This window comes from Geotrypetes seraphini, chromosome 2, assembly GCF_902459505.1.
Source record: "Geotrypetes seraphini chromosome 2, aGeoSer1.1, whole genome shotgun sequence".
Taxonomy (NCBI): Eukaryota; Metazoa; Chordata; class Amphibia; order Gymnophiona; family Dermophiidae; genus Geotrypetes; species Geotrypetes seraphini.
The window spans coordinates 290429310-290447373 of NC_047085.1; the positions used below are offsets into that span (position 1 = coordinate 290429310).

The 18064-nt window shown below is 46.8% G+C and overlaps 1 protein-coding gene across 3 annotated transcripts in view; it reads right to left on the reverse strand.

The window, feature by feature from the left end:
• Positions 1 to 18064, reverse strand: part of CMBL (carboxymethylenebutenolidase homolog) — a 66041-nt gene that overhangs the window by 9468 nt on the left and 38509 nt on the right. For all 3 annotated transcript variants that reach the window (XM_033929819.1, XM_033929817.1, XM_033929818.1), the window contains exon 5: positions 16958 to 17049. In XM_033929819.1, coding sequence (XP_033785710.1) covers positions 16958 to 17049 — 92 coding nt within the window. The remainder of the gene's footprint in view (positions 1 to 16957; positions 17050 to 18064) is intronic.

Sequence of the window (18064 nt, forward strand, 5' to 3'; positions counted from 1 at the left end):
TAGGTTGCTGAGCAGTGGTAGTCAATGGCCGAGCTGTGAAGCGGCGTTGATAGGCCGATTGCTGCCTATATGGTCTTGGCGGAGGAGGCTTCTTTTTATTCTTGAGCAGGGTATCCCAGCGCGTCTCATGAGCAGAGAGCTTTTGTGTGGTTGAGTCCATGGAATCCCCAAAGAGCTCATCCCCTAGGCATGGGGCATTGGCTAACCGATCTTGATGGTTAACATCAAGCTCGGATACCCGAAGCCAGGCCAAACGACGCATAGCTACTGACATTGCCGTCGCTCTGGATGTTAGTTCAAAGGTGTCATATATGGATCTAACCATAAACTTACGTAATTGTAGAAGAGACGACAAGCATGTGTGAAAAGCGGGATGCTTTCGTGAAGGAAGATATTTTTCGAAAGAAGCCATGGTGGTAAGGAGATGCTTTAAATAAAAAGAAAAATGAAAAGCATAATTACCAGCCCTGTTTGCCAACATAGCATTTTGGTAGAGCCTCTTACCAAATTTATCCATGGCCCTTCCTTCTCTGCCAGGAGGGACAGATGCATATACACTGGCTCCTGAAGTCTTTTTAAGGGTGGATTCGACAAATAAGGATTCATGTGGAAGTTGAGGTTTGTCGAACCCAGGAATGGGAATTACCTTATATAGAGAATCCAGTTTACGTGGGGCCCCTGGGACAGTTAAAGGAGTCTCTAAATTCTTATAGAAAGTTTCCCTCAAGATGTCATGAAGGGGAAGTTTCAAAAATTCCTTTGGAGGCTGATCAAAATCAAGGGCATCCAAAAAAGCTTTAGACTTTTTGGATTCAGCCTCCAAAGGAATGGACAAGGACTCACACATCTCTTTCAAAAAACTAGAGAAAGAGGAAGTGGCCTGTTTGGAGGATGGGTCAAGGACAGCCAAATCCTCCTCCTCTGAGGAACATTCGCCTTCAGAAAGAAAGGGTTCCTTTGAGTCTCCCCACAGATCAGGGTCCCTGACATGGGAAGAATGGTCCCGAGACTCAGGTGTCGACGTTTGCATGTGTCGGGTTTTGCGCACCGACTTACCCGACCTCATCGATACCGAGTCAGGAGAAGTTATCGGTCGCACCGGTGCCGAAGTCTGCACCGATTGATGGTGAGCTCTCGGCTCCGGTGCAAGGACTGGCATCGATACCGATGAGGTTAGGTGAAGCGGTACCGAGACAGTGGAAGCGGGTAACACGGGTTCCACAATCGGTATCGATACGGGTTGATCCACAACCGGTACCGGTGGCTCGGTGCGGACTGGCACCGGAAGGTTCGGTGTCATGATAGCAGGAAGGAGTCGTTCTAATTGCTCCTTAAGCTGCACCTGAAGGATGGCCGTAATGCGGTCATCGAGGGATGGCACCGGTACCGCTTTTTTCTTCTGCGGTACCTGCGGTGCCGCTCGACGCCCCGGAGATGAGGAGCCCGATGTCGAGGGACTCACCTCTATAGGGGCGGAGCGCTTCCGCTGGCGTCTTACAGGCGGCAGGATTGGACTCACTGCACTCGAGGCCGGAAGACGTTCCAGCGGGGAAGGCTTCTTAGCCGGCTTACCTGACTGTTGAGATGCCGGTGTGGAATCACGCGGCGTCGAAGACGAGGGTGCCGACTGAATCGGTGCCGAAGCCGGAGTCGAAGGAACGGGGTCGGACATCTCGGCACCGAACAACAATCGCTGTTGAATTTGGCGATTTTTTAATGTCCGTTTTTTTAAAGTAGCACAGCGGGTGCAAGAAGAGGCCTGATGCTCAGGACCCAAACACTGTAAACACCAGTTGTGTGGGTCCGTGAGAGATATAGGCCTAGCACACCGCTGGCACTTTTTAAAACCCGGTTGAGGGGGCATGAAAGTAAAAACGGCTTCCGCCAAATCGAAGGCCGAGGCTTCGATGGTGGCAGAAGGCCCCGCCGGGGAAAACCGAAAACTGAAGAATAAAAATGAAAGTTTTTTTTTTTTTTTTTTTTAAACAAAATAGAAAGAAAGAAAAAAGGCAATTTAAGCCAAAACGTTTACGCGAGCGGGAAGGCAAGTTAGGAGAAAATTTCAACAGCCGTTGAAAACGCGTCTTCTTAGCTCCGCGGAAACTAAGAAACTGAGGGACCCGCGCGCCTCTGTCGGGCGGGAAGGCACTCGCGCGTGCGCGGTGCGGCCGAGCTAGAACTTTCTAAAAGTTCTTAGAGTGCAATCACTCTAAAATTGTCCGTACCGGGGCTCCGTCGGTGCCGTCACCCATCAGTCATGAATATGCTGCCTGCTTGTCCTGGGAAGAGGACTTCAGGCCAGAGTCAGACAAAGAAAGAAGATAATCCAACAACGTCTCCACTGCTAGGGAAGTGGGATCAAGATGATGAAGAAGACACCAGGAAGAAAATCTCGTCCACTTTTGATGGTAACATTGCAGAGTGGCTGGTTTCCTGGAGGCATCCAGAATGGAACGAACGGGCTGAGACAAAAGAGTATCAGTCGAGTTCAGCCCGAGAGATACCAAGCCATCAGGTGTAGAGACTGAAGGTTGGGATGCAGAAGGGTTCCCTGCTGTTGCGTAAGCAGAGAAGGAAACAGAGGAAGAAGAAAAGGTTCCCTGGAACTGAGTTGAAGTAGAAGGGAGAACCAATGTTGCCTGGGCCACCTCGGAGCAATCAGAATCATGGTGGCTCGTTCCCTCTTGAGCTTGAACAAGGTTCTCAACATGAGAGGCAGAGGAGGGAAGGCGTACAGGAACAGATTCGACCAGTCGAGGAGAAAAGCATCTGCTGTTAGACGGTGCGGAGAGTAAAGTCTGGAGCAGAATAGGGGCAGCTGATGATTGTGAGGAGCTGCAAAGAGGTCTATCTGAGGAGTGCCCCATTGATCGAAGATAGACTGCAGAGTTACGGGATCGAGTGTCCACTCGTGAGGTTGGAGAATTCTGCTGAGTTTGTCCGCTAAGGAATTCTGTTTCCCCTGAATGTATATAGCTTTCAGGAAGAGATGGTGATCTATGGCCCAAGTCCAGATCTTCTGGGCTTCCTGGCATAAAAGGCGAGAGCCTGTCCCACCCTGTTTGTTGATGTAGTACATCGCAACCTGATTGTCTGTGCACAACAGAAGGACCTGAGGAAAGAGAAGGTGTTGGAAGGCCTTGAGGGCGTAAAACATCGCTCTGAGTTCCAGGAAATTGATTTGATGCTTCCTTTCCTGGGCTGACCAAAGACCTTGAGTCTGGAACTCGTTCAAGTGAGCTCCCCATGCGTACAGAGAGGCGTCGGTGGTGATGACTAGTTGATGAGGAGGCTGATGGAACAGAAGACCTCTGGATAGATTTGAGGATACCAACCACCATTGAAGAGACTGACGAAGAGATGATGTCACAGATATGTGTCGTGAGCAAGGATCCGACGCTTGGGACCACTGGGTAGCAAGGGTCCATTGAGGAGTGCGCAGGTGAAGACGGGCATGAGGTGTGACATGAACTGTGGATGCCATGTGCCCCAAGAGTACCATCATTTGTCTTGCTGAGAGGGACGGCAGAGGAAGCACCTGGTGACATAGAGACTGAAGAGTCTGGAGACGATTGGATGGTAGGAAAGCTCTCATGAGGAGTGTATCCAGGATCGCTCCAATGAATTGAAGCCTCTGAGTGGGAATGATATGAGATTTGGGTAGATTGATCTCGAATCCCAGAAGTTGTAGAAACTGGATGGTTTGGTTGGTGGCCAGAAGGACTGCTTGAGCGGAAGTGTCTTTGATCAACCAATCGTCCAGGTAAGGAAATACATGCAGGTGGTGAGAGCGTAGAAATGCCGCTACCACAATGAGACATTTGGTGAATACCCTTGGAGATGAGGCAAGACCGAAGGGCAGCACCTTGTACTGGTAATGACAATGATTGATCATGAATCGGAGATATGGTCTTGAGGTTACATTGATCGGTATGTGAGTGTAAGCCTCTTTGAGATCGAGGGAGCATAGCCAGTCGTTTTGATTTAGAAGGGGATAAAGGATGGCTAAAGAAAGCATCTTGAATTTTTCTTTTACTAGATGAATGTTGAGATCGCGAAGATCCAGGATGGGTCTGAGATCTCCTGTCTTTTTGGGAACTAGAAAGTAACGGGAGTAGAATCCCTGCCCCTTTTGATCTAGAGGAACTTCCTCTATAGCGTTCAGAAGGAGGAGGGATTGGACCTCCTGAATAAGGAGGGCCGATTGAGGACTGTTCAAAGCAGACTCTTTTGGCAGGCTTTGAGGTGGAAGAGTCTGAAAGTTGAGAGAGTAGCCGTGGCGGATGATGTTGAGGACCCATTGGTCCGATGTGATTACTTCCCACCGGCTGAGGAACAGAGAAAGTCGACCTCCTATAGGCTGAGGCAGGAGAGCAGGAATAGGGATACTGGCTATACTGTGGAGAATGAAGTCAAAAGGGCTGTGACTTCTGCTGAGGAGGTTGTTTTACAGCTTGTTGCTGCTGCTGTTGTCTGGGAGGCTGACGTTGTTGTTGCCTCTGACGCCTAGGTTGCTGAGCAGTGGTAGTCAATGGCCGAGCTGTGAAGCGGCGTTGATAGGCCGATTGCTGCCTATATGGTCTTGGCGGAGGAGGCTTCTTTTTATTCTTGAGCAGGGTATCCCAGCGCGTCTCATGAGCAGAGAGCTTTTGTGTGGTTGAGTCCATGGAATCCCCAAAGAGCTCATCCCCTAGGCATGGGGCATTGGCTAACCGATCTTGATGGTTAACATCAAGCTCGGATACCCGAAGCCAGGCCAAACGACGCATAGCTACTGACATTGCCGTCGCTCTGGATGTTAGTTCAAAGGTGTCATATATGGATCTAACCATAAACTTACGTAATTGTAGAAGAGACGACAAGCATGTGTGAAAAGCGGGATGCTTTCGTGAAGGAAGATATTTTTCGAAAGAAGCCATGGTGGTAAGGAGATGCTTTAAATAAAAAGAAAAATGAAAAGCATAATTACCAGCCCTGTTTGCCAACATAGCATTTTGGTAGAGCCTCTTACCAAATTTATCCATGGCCCTTCCTTCTCTGCCAGGAGGGACAGATGCATATACACTGGCTCCTGAAGTCTTTTTAAGGGTGGATTCGACAAATAAGGATTCATGTGGAAGTTGAGGTTTGTCGAACCCAGGAATGGGAATTACCTTATATAGAGAATCCAGTTTACGTGGGGCCCCTGGGACAGTTAAAGGAGTCTCTAAATTCTTATAGAAAGTTTCCCTCAAGATGTCATGAAGGGGAAGTTTCAAAAATTCCTTTGGAGGCTGATCAAAATCAAGGGCATCCAAAAAAGCTTTAGACTTTTTGGATTCAGCCTCCAAAGGAATGGACAAGGACTCACACATCTCTTTCAAAAAACTAGAGAAAGAGGAAGTGGCCTGTTTGGAGGATGGGTCAAGGACAGCCAAATCCTCCTCCTCTGAGGAACATTCGCCTTCAGAAAGAAAGGGTTCCTCTGAGTCTCCCCACAGATCAGGGTCCCTGACATGGGAAGAATGGTCCCGAGACTCAGGTGTCGACGTTTGCATGTGTCGGGTTTTGCGCACCGACTTACCCGACCTCATCGATACCGAGTCAGGAGAAGTTATCGGTCGCACCGGTGCCGAAGTCTGCACCGATTGATGGTGAGCTCTCGGCTCCGGTGCAAGGACTGGCATCGATACCGATGAGGTTAGGTGAAGCGGTACCGAGACAGTGGAAGCGGGTAACACGGGTTCCACAATCGGTATCGATACGGGTTGATCCACAACCGGTACCGGTGGCTCGGTGCGGACTGGCACCGGAAGGTTCGGTGTCATGATAGCAGGAAGGAGTCGTTCTAATTGCTCCTTAAGCTGCACCTGAAGGATGGCCGTAATGCGGTCATCGAGGGATGGCACCGGTACCGCTTTTTTCTTCTGCGGTACCTGCGGTGCCGCTCGACGCCCCGGAGATGAGGAGCCCGATGTCGAGGGACTCACCTCTATAGGGGCGGAGCGCTTCCGCTGGCGTCTTACAGGCGGCAGGATTGGACTCACTGCACTCGAGGCCGGAAGACGTTCCAGCGGGGAAGGCTTCTTAGCCGGCTTACCTGACTGTTGAGATGCCGGTGTGGAATCACGCGGCGTCGAAGACGAGGGTGCCGACTGAATCGGTGCCGAAGCCGGAGTCGAAGGAACGGGGTCGGACATCTCGGCACCGAACAACAATCGCTGTTGAATTTGGCGATTTTTTAATGTCCGTTTTTTTAAAGTAGCACAGCGGGTGCAAGAAGAGGCCTGATGCTCAGGACCCAAACACTGTAAACACCAGTTGTGTGGGTCCGTGAGAGATATAGGCCTAGCACACCGCTGGCACTTTTTAAAACCCGGTTGAGGGGGCATGAAAGTAAAAACGGCTTCCGCCAAATCGAAGGCCGAGGCTTCGATGGTGGCAGAAGGCCCCGCCGGGGAAAACCGAAAACTGAAGAATAAAAATGAAATATACACACATTATTGAAAGCCCCACATCGCAGCAGTATTCTCAAACTTACTGCAATGAGAGAACAAGTTAACATCTTTTATGGCAAAAACGAAGAGGAAGAGAAGGGCTGAAAACTCACATACCGGTCTTAAAATTCAGAAATTCCAAACGACAAGGAGCACGAACCACCTCACCCGATTTATATCAAACAAAGGGGGAGGGGAAGGTGACCTCTGTTGGAGCGTGATGACGTCAGCAAACGTCAAAAAAATTTTTCACTGACACAAGCTAACTGATGTTGTTTTACATAAAGCATGTTGAAAAAAGAAGAAAAAAGGAAAAAGAAAATCACAGAAAAGCGACCCACTCGATTTCACTGTTTAGTCCATATGGGTGTAAAGTGTTCAATGTAAAAATCCACTGCTGTTCTTTGCGCCACAATGTCCTTTGTACATCACCCCCCCGAGGGAGAATGACAATGTCCAAAATAGAAAATTTCAAGTCAGCTATGCTGTGAGCATGATGAAGCCAGTGTTGAACCAGCGGGGCTTCTCGTACACCAGATCTTATTCTACTGAGGTGTTCTCCTATGCGGGTCTTTATACTACGGATAGTATGGCCCACATATTTCATGCCACACGGGCATTGTATGATGTATACCACTTCTTTGGTGTTGCAATTAGAGGCCAAAGAGGTGGGTGTCTTCTTCGTGGTTAAATGCATCTCCTGAATGGGGACACTGTGCGGACACATTTTACAGTTGCCGCACGGCGTGTGCCCACTCGCGTCCAGGGAGGCTGCTACAGGTGTGCTAAAAAATTGTGAATGCACCAGGCGTTGTTTAAGATTCTGATTTTTAGTGAAGGCAAAACGTGGATAAACCTGAAACTCAGGGTGATACTGCATGATGTGCCACTTCTGCTTAATGATACGTTTGATGTGAAAGGCTAAGTGTGAGTATGGTAAAACACACACCAGGGGATGGTCTACAGCTGTAGGTTGGGACTCCAACAACAGGGAACGGTTGGCATACAGTCCCCTCTTGTATGCTTTACGAATGACTCCAGCTGGATACCCTCGTTCTTCGAATCTTGATTTCATAACTTCCGATTGCTGAATGTAATCTTGTGTTGTAGTGCAGAGTCTCCGGAGTCTCAAAAATTGTCCCGCGGGAATATCATCAAGTTTCTTTTTTAGATATTAATGTGCTGCTGATTAATGGTCATTTTCAAACAACCATATACCGTAAACCCACAGATCGCAATAATCTTCTACAATATGACAGCTTTCACCCTAGACACCTGAGGGACAATATTCCCGCGGGACAATTTTTGAGACTCCGGAGACTCTGCACTACAACACAAGATTACATTCAGCAATCGGAAGTTATGAAATCAAGATTCGAAGAACGAGGGTATCCAGCTGGAGTCATTCGTAAAGCATACAAGAGGGGGCTGTATGCCAACCGTTCCCTGTTGTTGGAGTCCCAACCTACAGCTGTAGACCATCCCCTGGTGTGTGTTTTACCATACTCACACTTTCACATCAAACGTATCATTAAGCAGAAGTGGCACATCATGCAGTATCACCCTGAGTTTCAGGTTTATCCACGTTTTGCCTTCACTAAAAATCAGAATCTTAAACAACGCCTGGTGCATTCACAATTTTTTAGCACACCTGTAGCAGCCTCCCTGGACGCGAGTGGGCACACGCCGTGCGGCAACTGTAAAATGTGTCCGCACAGTGTCCCCATTCAGGAGATGCATTTAACCACGAAGAAGACACCCACCTCTTTGGCCTCTAATTGCAACACCAAAGAAGTGGTATACATCATACAATGCCCGTGTGGCATGAAATATGTGGGCCATACTATCCGTAGTATAAAGACCCGCATAGGAGAACACCTCAGTAGAATAAGATCTGGTGTACGAGAAGCCCCGCTGGTTCAACACTGGCTTCATCATGCTCACAGCATAGCTGACTTGAAATTTTCTATTTTGGACATTGTCATTCTCCCTCGGGGGGGTGATGTACAAAGGACATTGTGGCGCAAAGAACAGCAGTGGATTTTTACATTGAACACTTTACACCCATATGGACTAAACAGTGAAATCGAGTGGGTCGCTTTTCTGTGATTTTCTTTTTCCTTTTTTCTTCTTTTTTCAACATGCTTTATGTAAAACAACATCACTTAGCTTGTGTCAGTGAAAAATTTTTTTGACGTTTGCTGACGTCATCACGCTCCAACGGAGGTCACCTTCCCCTCCCCCTTTGTTTGATATAAATCGGGTGAGGTGGTTCGTGCTCCTTGTCGTTTGGAATTTCTGAATTTTAAGACCGGTATGTGAGTTTTCAGCCCTTCTCTTCCTCTTCGTTTTTGCCATAAAAGATGTTAACTTGTTCTCTCATTGCAGTAAGTTTGAGAATACTGCTGCGATGTGGGGCTTTCAATAATGTGTGTATATTTTTTCCAGATTTCTCTTGGCAAATAATTGACTCTACTAAGTCTGCACAGAGGGCTTTAAACAAACTACGTTTGGGTCTCCTGAAGCAGAAGATCTCGAAACGGGGCCACGTTGGGACCCCTGAGACTTTCAATCTTTTTAAGTCTTTTGCAGCTAAGTGCATTACATCATTTTGTCCATATAGAGAACTTTTTGTTATAAGTTTTGGAATAATACTGCATTGAGTATATGAACCTATACTTTTACCAGTGACCAGAGAGTGATTTTCTACATGTAAATGCAATGATTGGATGGTAAACTCTTCCTTTCAAGAGGTGGTTTTCACCCCCTCTTCAGGGTTTCACTTCTCTGAGCATTTTTTTGAACACCAGTAGTTCCACTCCCTCCTCACTGTTAAACATTATTACTACAGTCAGTCTGTTCTTTCTATCATGTCTTAGGCGCTGGCATTGTCAAGAGGTCTGAAATTTGTCTCAAGAACTTCTGTTTGCATGGTCTGGGTAGAAAAGCACAGCCTTCTGCCATATTGAAACAAATTCACCAATGCTGTAGTGACTGGGACAGTACTAAGTGGCTTTCCTGGAAGTTGACAATCAGGTTCTGCAACAGTTGGACCAACTTGGATGGTGCTCTGAACTAGAGAATGACATGGGATCTATCTCCATCCCTGTCCCTGCACTCTTCTGCACAAACCTTGAACATTTTAAAATTATAAGTGTTGGAGGCTTTTGCAGATGAGGACAAAGCTTGAAGGAATGGGGCAGGGACAGAACTCGTAGCGACGGGACGGGGACTGAGATATATCCTGCAGGGAAAGGGACATTTCTGAACAACCAAACGTCCCAGTATGGATGCACTTATATTGGGTTCCAGTCGAGTCTTTCTTCTAATCTAATCTAAATCTTGGATTTATATACCGTGTCATCTCCCCAGAAGGAGCTCAACTCTGTTCACAAAAATCGATAATCCAAGTGAAAATAGTTTGATTAGTGAGAAAATAACTTATTAAGGAAGACCCTCATCAAACATCCTAGAGCAGGGGTGTCGAAGTCCCTCCTCGAGGGCCACAATCCAGTTGGGTTTTCAGGATTTCCCCAATAAATATGCATGAGATCTATTTGCATGCACTTTTTTCATTCTATGCTAATAGATCTCATGCATATTCATTGGGGAAATCCTGAAAACCCAACTGGATTGGACTTTGACACCCCTGTCCTAGAGAGAATATAGAAAGATCGAGTAATATTGCCAATAGATTTTATTCCTTTTAAAGATGGAAAGGACAGTTTAAATTTCTGAGTTTCTTGAATCAGAAGATCTCTGATTATTCAAAGATAGAGGAATTCAAAAGAAATAAACAGCCCATGTATGATTTGCTTTCCCAACCCTCCTCTTCCCATAAACCTTGCAGCATGTCCTTCCCTCTCAGCTGGATACTACGGTACGACAGTCCCTAGTTACCAATTCCTCCATCTACCACCTTCCTGCTGCTGAAATTTAAAATCTTCAGGCAGCTATCACAAAGCCAGCTTCCCACCTTTGGCCTGCCCCTGAAGTATTCTTTCTGCAGCACTTCCTCTTTCCCTGCAGAAAGAACACTTCCGGAGCAGGCCAACAGTGGGAGGCTGGCTTTGCATCGGCTGCTCAAAGATTTTAAATTTTGGCGGCGAGAAGGTGGTGGTGTTCCTGGAGAGTGTAGTGTCAGGTGCAGTCACCATAGGCCGCATAGAACATCAAGGCCAAATTTGGCCTGCGAGCCTTGTGTTTGACACATGTGCTGTAGATCAAAGTCAACACTCTCACTGCTCAGAATATTTTTCTTAAGATGCACGGGACTTCACAAAACTTTTAGTCTATTTTTGTGCAAGCTGTCAGATAGACATATTTGCCTTTCTATTCTTTTTCTTCAGCTACAGTTATTTGTTGGTTTTGAGTTATTTTAGTATTATTTTTTGTATCCATCCAAAAACCCTTAACAAAAATTCCCATAGAGAAGGCTACAGTCATCTACAAATGGCATTAAAGCTGCCTGAGATCTGATCACAATGTCCTAAACAGTTTTCATTATGGAAGAATGTCAATGATACCACCTTTAGAAGAAAGGCGGGAACAACACAGAGAATGGCGCACTCGTCTACGATTCTAAGGAGGTGCCCTCTACAGGAGAGAGCCTGCATGTCTGAGATCTGCCATGCTGAAACAATTGCCACCAAAAACACAGTATTAACTGTGATGTCCAAAAGGGAAGTTTCTTTGAATAGCTCATATAGGGCTCTAGCAAAGCCCTTCAGAACAATGTTAAGATTCTATGACAGAAAGGGAAGCCTCAGTGGAGGACTCAACCGGAGTGCTCCTGTCAGGAATTTGGTCACATCTGGAAGAGCCATCAGCAAAGCCTTGCGATTTTGAGCCAGGAAACAAGAAAGGCCTGCCACCTGCACCTTGAGGGAAGCCACCACAAGACCCTTGTCCAGTCCAACCTGAAGGATAACCGAAATAGGAGCCTGAAGTGGCTCCACTCGATCTCGTACACACCACTGCTGAAAAGCTTCCCAACCTTTCACATAGACCACCACAGTAGAAGGCTTTTTAGATTGGAACAGAATGGCAATGACCATGTCTGAATATTCCTTGCAAACTAAGGCTGTGCATTCAAGAGCCATGCCTAAAAAGATCATATAGGGCATCTGCCACATAATCTACCCCTTCCCAACACAAGCTGGGGGCAAGAATCCTCCTCCGTAGAGGGCTCCCATCGCAATCTAGTGTGGCAGGTCCAAGCAGCAAAGGAAGCTGCAACTGCAGCCTTGATTCCCAGAGCAAGAGCTTCAGACTGCTTCTTTAGAATCATGTCTACCTTGTGATCCTGAGCATCCTTTACTTGGGAAAGCAGTACTTTTGGTGACTAGGGCCATCACCAAGGTTACCTTCAAATGGTCAAATAGCAACTGGAATTCTTGTTGCAATGGGATAACATCTAGCCTTAAGAATCCCTCCAAGGTCTCACACTGCATTACATTACATTGTGCTTGTTAACTGTGTAACCACAAGTTCAACGCGGTTTACAAAAGACTATTAACAATAAGCATAGTACAAAATTAATTAATTAATCTGATACTTGGAAAAAAGATAGGTCTTCAGCTGGATTCTAAAATGTTTATAAGAATGGGCTGTGAGCAATAACACTCGGAATTCTTTATCGTGAGAGGCTGCTTGGTACGCTAGTATATGATTAAGGTATTTTTACTTCTACAGCCTTGGACTGTAACATCCAGATGCACTTGAAAGAAGGAGGTCTGAGCATTAGAGCCACTCATGACTGTGCACTTGAAAGCGGAGGGTTAATATTGCAGCTTCAATTCTCTAACAGTATCATAAATAAACTGGTGGACAGAGACTGACTTGAAGAGGCAGCAGATGTGAGGGTTGTCCCCCTGGTCCAAAGCCAGGGAGGCCTCTTGACTGCCCAAACAGGGAACCGGAGTCATCCAGGACTGTATTGGAGCCCTGAGATAAAACCGGCATGGAGTCTGTTCTCCAATCCAGCCAGCCTTGCTCCAAAAGGACACTGGAGCTGGGGCCCGGCTTGCTTAACCGAGAAGCAGACACCAGGGGAGAAGAGCCTCCCTGGGTCAATGGCTGTGTGCACGCAGGCTGCACTACCTGTCTTGGCCTTGTTAGGAAGGTTTTCACATAAGATTCACAAACTCTGGGGAGAAGCCTTATGTAGGGGAAGTAAATGAATCTGAAGAATCTCTGGCTGGGCACTCCTGAATTCCATGGACACCACGCGCCTGCGTTCGAGTCTTCATGAAAATGGGGTTCCAGATGGAACTTTCTACCCATTTCTTGGACCCATAGCAGTTCACCATCCCTGGAGGACATGGATGGGGCTAAGCTTGAAGCTCTCACCCCTCACTCACATGCACTGCAGCACACGGTATACGGATACTGCTCTGTCAGACATCCAGCACAAATTTTACAAGAAATAGCATCCTCACCCCCTGAGGAGTCCATCCCGGTTGATTGAAGGGTTTTGAGGCAGATAGAGGCTTTTGAAAAAAATAAGATCAATTGAAATCCAAGATGGCAGCCACCAGCAAATTCACACCATAAATGGCCTATGGAGACTAATTTGAAAATTCAAAAAGACAGAAATAGGGGTTTTGAAGCTAGGGAACTTGAACCCTAACCATAAAAAATCTCAAAATTGAAATTTTTTGACCCATATAGGGCTATACAAACCAGATACTTCCAAACACAACTTCCACCCAAGAAATCTTCTGACTGCCAGTCGGACAAACACTGACCAAGACCTCCAATCCCACCATCAAAGCGCAACAGAGTAGGTAAACTACGCAGCCAGTGCCCTGATTCCCCAAGGTTTCTTACACAGGGTACCCACAACCTGCACTCAAGTCACTGAGAAACTCAGAAGATAAGCTGGCTCATAGGGGAATGGACTCCAAGCCCTGAAGTCTTGCAGCAGGCTGGCTCCCCAAGTCCACATGAAGATGTGCCCTGGAGAGCAGCAGTCTATGCTCAGCGGAACCTGCATCCTTTCCCAGGCAGAGAATCCCCAAGAATGAGGTCTCAGGGCACCGCAGCCTTAGGAAAACGAACTTAAAGCCGAGAAAAAGAAAAAATTCAGCAGAGTAGATCAGAAACACCTCTGCACTTCGCTTGCAGAAAAAAAACTGGAGGATGCATTGTGCTCCACCTCTATGTGGGAAGTGCTCAAAGCTGTTAAGTATTTTCACTTCTGCAAGTCCAGTTTGCGGGAATGGATTGATCATCATACATACGGACTCCTGAGTTGATATAACAAAATTACATTTTAGTCTACTAGATTGAATTTTGTAAACTATATTTATGAAACTGCATTGTATATTTTTTTAAAACAATAATTTATATTCTGCATATTCTACAATTCTATGCGGATTAGGATTATTCAGGTACTCAAGCATTATTCCCTGTCTATCCCGACGAGCTCACACTCTTTTCCAATGTATCTGGGGCAATGGGGATTAAATGGCTTTGCCCAGGGTCACAAGGAGCAGAGCAGGATTTGAACTCACAACTTCAGATTGCAAATGGCTGTAGCTCTAACCACTGTACCACACACTCCCATATATGACTTTCTTTAAGCTGGGCTTGTATTTATGAATTTAAATTGTTAATATGTTGTATTTTGTAATTGTCAGTCATTGGTTCAATTAAACCTGGATATTCATTGCCAGGCCATAGCCAAACACTGACACTAAATATCCAGGCATGACCATGCATCTGCTGGCCACTGGTATTTATGCAGATCCTGCTCAACATTTAATAATGGCCCACATAAGATATCTGAGTCATATCCGCCACACTGTAATATTTCCTAGATGTCTCTGATCACCCCTTTTGATGATCTTCCTTGAATCAATTTCTGATCCCCTCCACTCCATTCCTCAACCACCCCCAAGGTTCCCCAATCCGATCTCTCCCGCTTCTTCTGAATCCACTCTTCCTCAAACCCCACCTCCCAACCTTCAGGACATTGGAGAAATGGATTCAAGAAAAAATTGGCAAAACGGGAGGAAGGGGTAAAACAGGCCACCGGAAAGTTATACTGCATAACTAAACAATTAAATTTAGGACAGCTTTTTGTGCAGTCCCATTTAGCTGCTTAGCTATGGGGGCACTGGCACTGATAATGGTCCATGCCTGCATAAGTTCCAGCAACTCCCTAACGCCATCCTGGAACTCCTCTGGCACTAGCTGGATTTTGATTGTGCAGTCTGAGCTGATATTCAGTGGCACTATCCAGTTTAAGTGCTGCTGAATAATATCAGTCAGCCCATTCAGCATGGTTCAATTGGGCAAGAGCAACTCCTGCCTGGTTACACCTTTCTGCATAATCAGGCCCTGTATTTTCTTTTGTTGTAAGTTGCATCAGGTTTCTAGTCCAATTGGGAGCATCTTCTTGAGTGAATGTCTTCCTAAAGGCAGTGAATAGATCCCAATACATAAAAACAACAGACATACATTAAAGAGCTGAGTATAAATATTAGCTTCCTAATGCATCCAAACTGCAGAGTTCAGGCCGGCCGCGAGTGCCTCACAGCTGGACCAAATTGTGTCACACTCACCCAGAGAAGGGCACAATTACTCCATACGCGACCTAGCTAGAAGAAAAGTGCCAGTTAGTGCAAAAATACAGTACAATACAGTAAACTGACAGGGAAACAACCCTGCCGAACAGCACTACCTCAGGATTTATTTTTTTTTTTTTACATTACAGACTCCACAGGCTCTCGAAGCAGTAGGCCTTGCTTGATTTAGGGGGCAAGGCTGACTGCTGAGGCTCCTCTAAAAAAATGTGGGGAGGTGGAGGAAGTGGGGGGAGGGACCCCGCTCAAGACCCGCTGGGTTTGACACCCCCGAGGTCGGATGGACCCCCCAAACAGGACCCGCCCAAGCTCAGTCCGGCCAAAAACAGGGACCAGAAAACCCCTAAACAAATTCCAACAGCCCTACCAAGGGAGATGGGTACAGATCACTCAACACCTGCTGGAGACTGAAGTAGACTGATGAGAATAGAGAAGGGGATATCTTATGTACTATCTCACAGTTTTGTTTTCAGTCTCCACCTGCTGGTTATGATTGGATATTGTGGCCGGGCCAGTGCCCGAGTAGATGGGAAGCCCGCCGCGGACCACAGGCAGATTTATGTAACGCCTTTTGTATGGCTGGCAGAAAGAAAAACCAGGAAAAGGATTTTCAGAAAAAAAATAGTTCTCCGGTTTATTAACACTTCCAGGAATAAGGTAAACAAAAATGGGTCCAACAAATCAATGTTCCATAAGTCCATTAAATCAATCACTCTCGCTCCAATGTGGGCTATCCGCCCTGAGCTTTATTCTGGGCACCCCCTCACAGTCTTTATCAGCAGAGGAAAAAAAACGTATTCAAAACATACATTCCAAGGTGTGCTCAGTTTTCTTGGACCCACGCCTTCCTCCTGGGCAGGCTGGCAATTCCCAGTCTGTGCTCCTTCATTCACACAGTCAGTCATTCCTGCTGCTAGCACACGTTTCTTCCCCACTTGTCTCCCTCCCCGAAGGAACCAAAAACTCATAACTTTCCCTCTGGAGTCTGTGGGAGTTTACTGGAAAGTCTGGAAACGGACTTCCCTTAAATTACCCTTAATTTAGGTAGAGCTGCTTATGCCTTGTGCACAGCCTGCATTAGCTTGGGGATTCTCCACCAGCCCTCATATCTCATTCTCCCCCGGTATCCATGTCCTCCTCCCATTCATTATCATCGGGAACACTAGTCATTTCCCCCTCGTTCGTCAGGGAGTCCAGGCTGTATCTCCAAGTCCCTAGCTTGGGCTGTTCCTCCCATCCCCCTTCTTGCCTGCTTGTCAGCTCTCTGCTACAGTTTCCTCTCCAAGGCAAACCTCCCGGGTCACCCTCCCAGGGTTTGTCGGGCAAGGCAATAAATCTCCCAGGGCTTACAATCTCCCTCCTGCTGGGCTGACCTCTGTATAGCGTCCTGGGCCAGGGAACAGGCAAACTTTGGAAGCTGCAGTCTCGGCTGCTTGCTGGCCTCCCTTGATTGGAGCCAGCTGAGCTCCCCTGCTTGCTCTGCCTCCCATCTATTTGAGGCAGCTTGTCCCGGACACTACGAGTGCTGACCCCACCCCCTCCTGGGTTGGTTTAGGTTTCTCACCCTGAGGAAAGGATCGATAGGGGAGATAATTAGTTTGCAGTGCCCTCCCCCCCCTGGCTGTTAGGTTGTGCTATACCCTGCCTCTGTATTTTTCCTTCTGGCTGAGTCAGCTGTGCCTGCTCCAGGCCAGGTTTTCCAGAGCCCCTTGATGCATGCTGGGGAGGTTTAACTGTTCTTTTCCTTGGGACAGGGGCTTCCCTGTCACAATATATACCCATTCGTAAAGATTAACCTCTAATGGTCTGGAGAGTGTTAAAGAAATATGTTTTTGTAGTTTGTTGAACTTCTTTTTTGTAGAAATGACTCACTTGGAAAATGCAACTTACTTGTTCCAGAGGAATGACTGTATCTTTTTCACCAAAAATAAACAGTGTGGGATTGAGCAAGTTGTATCGGTCTTCAGCATCTCTGATTATTCCTGGTTTAAAAAAAGGACCTTTTTATTTATTTACAAAGTCTTATATGCCACTTCCCCAGTCTTAAAAATATTGTTCAATGCAATTTTCATCAAATAAAAACAGCCCAACCACAATCAAAAATCAAATCCTTACATTAAAAACAATTAAAATAACACAATTCCATTCCCAGCCTCTCTTAATCTGCTCTTCCCCACCAAAAAAAAAGACATACAACAAGAAAACTTCCAGATAACACTGGAATCAGCCTGAAAACAAGTTACTCTTCTTTCCTGTATGCATAACAAATATTGTGATATGGTGATGTAATAAGGGGAAGGGAATCAGCCACCAGGATAAAGTAGATTAGGTTCTCTACTAATTCAGGTAGAGTGGTATTCCTTTAGCTCCACAGTAGAGAATGACACAGTGGCTGTTAGCTGCGGCTAGCCCACCAAAACAGTGGGGGGGAAAAAGTGCTCACAGCGGGTACAGGGACAAGGCCATCCACCGCCCTGTGGAGCGGTGAATGGCCTTGTCCCCGCAGTTAAGAGAGGGAGTGCGCGCGGTCACCGGCTGAATCTGTATCTATCTCCTGCCCTCCCCTTTACCTTCGCGGTGCGTTTTTAATTTACAGAGTAACTTGCTCAAGCCACCGCAGCCTCCCTGCAGTCGCATGCATCTGTGGGCGGGAGCTTCTCCAACGCAACTTCCGGTTCCGTCAGAGGAGAAGCTTCTGCCCATAGATGCACACGACTGCAAGGAGGCTCTGGCGATTTGAGCAAGTTACTCTGTAAACTTAAAATGTGCTGCAAAGGTAAGGGGGAGAGAGGGAGTTGCTCGGATCACGCAAGGGGTGCAGAAGGCTGGTGAGGTGGCGAGAGGGAAGGGTGGTGGTGGAAAGGAAAGGAACAGACGATGAAGGGAAATGGGGAAGAGAGAGTGGGGAGATGACGCTGAAGGGAAGAAGACAGAGATGCCAGACTATGGGAGAGAGGAGGGATGAAGATGGGTGCCAGACCAATTGGGGGGGGGGGT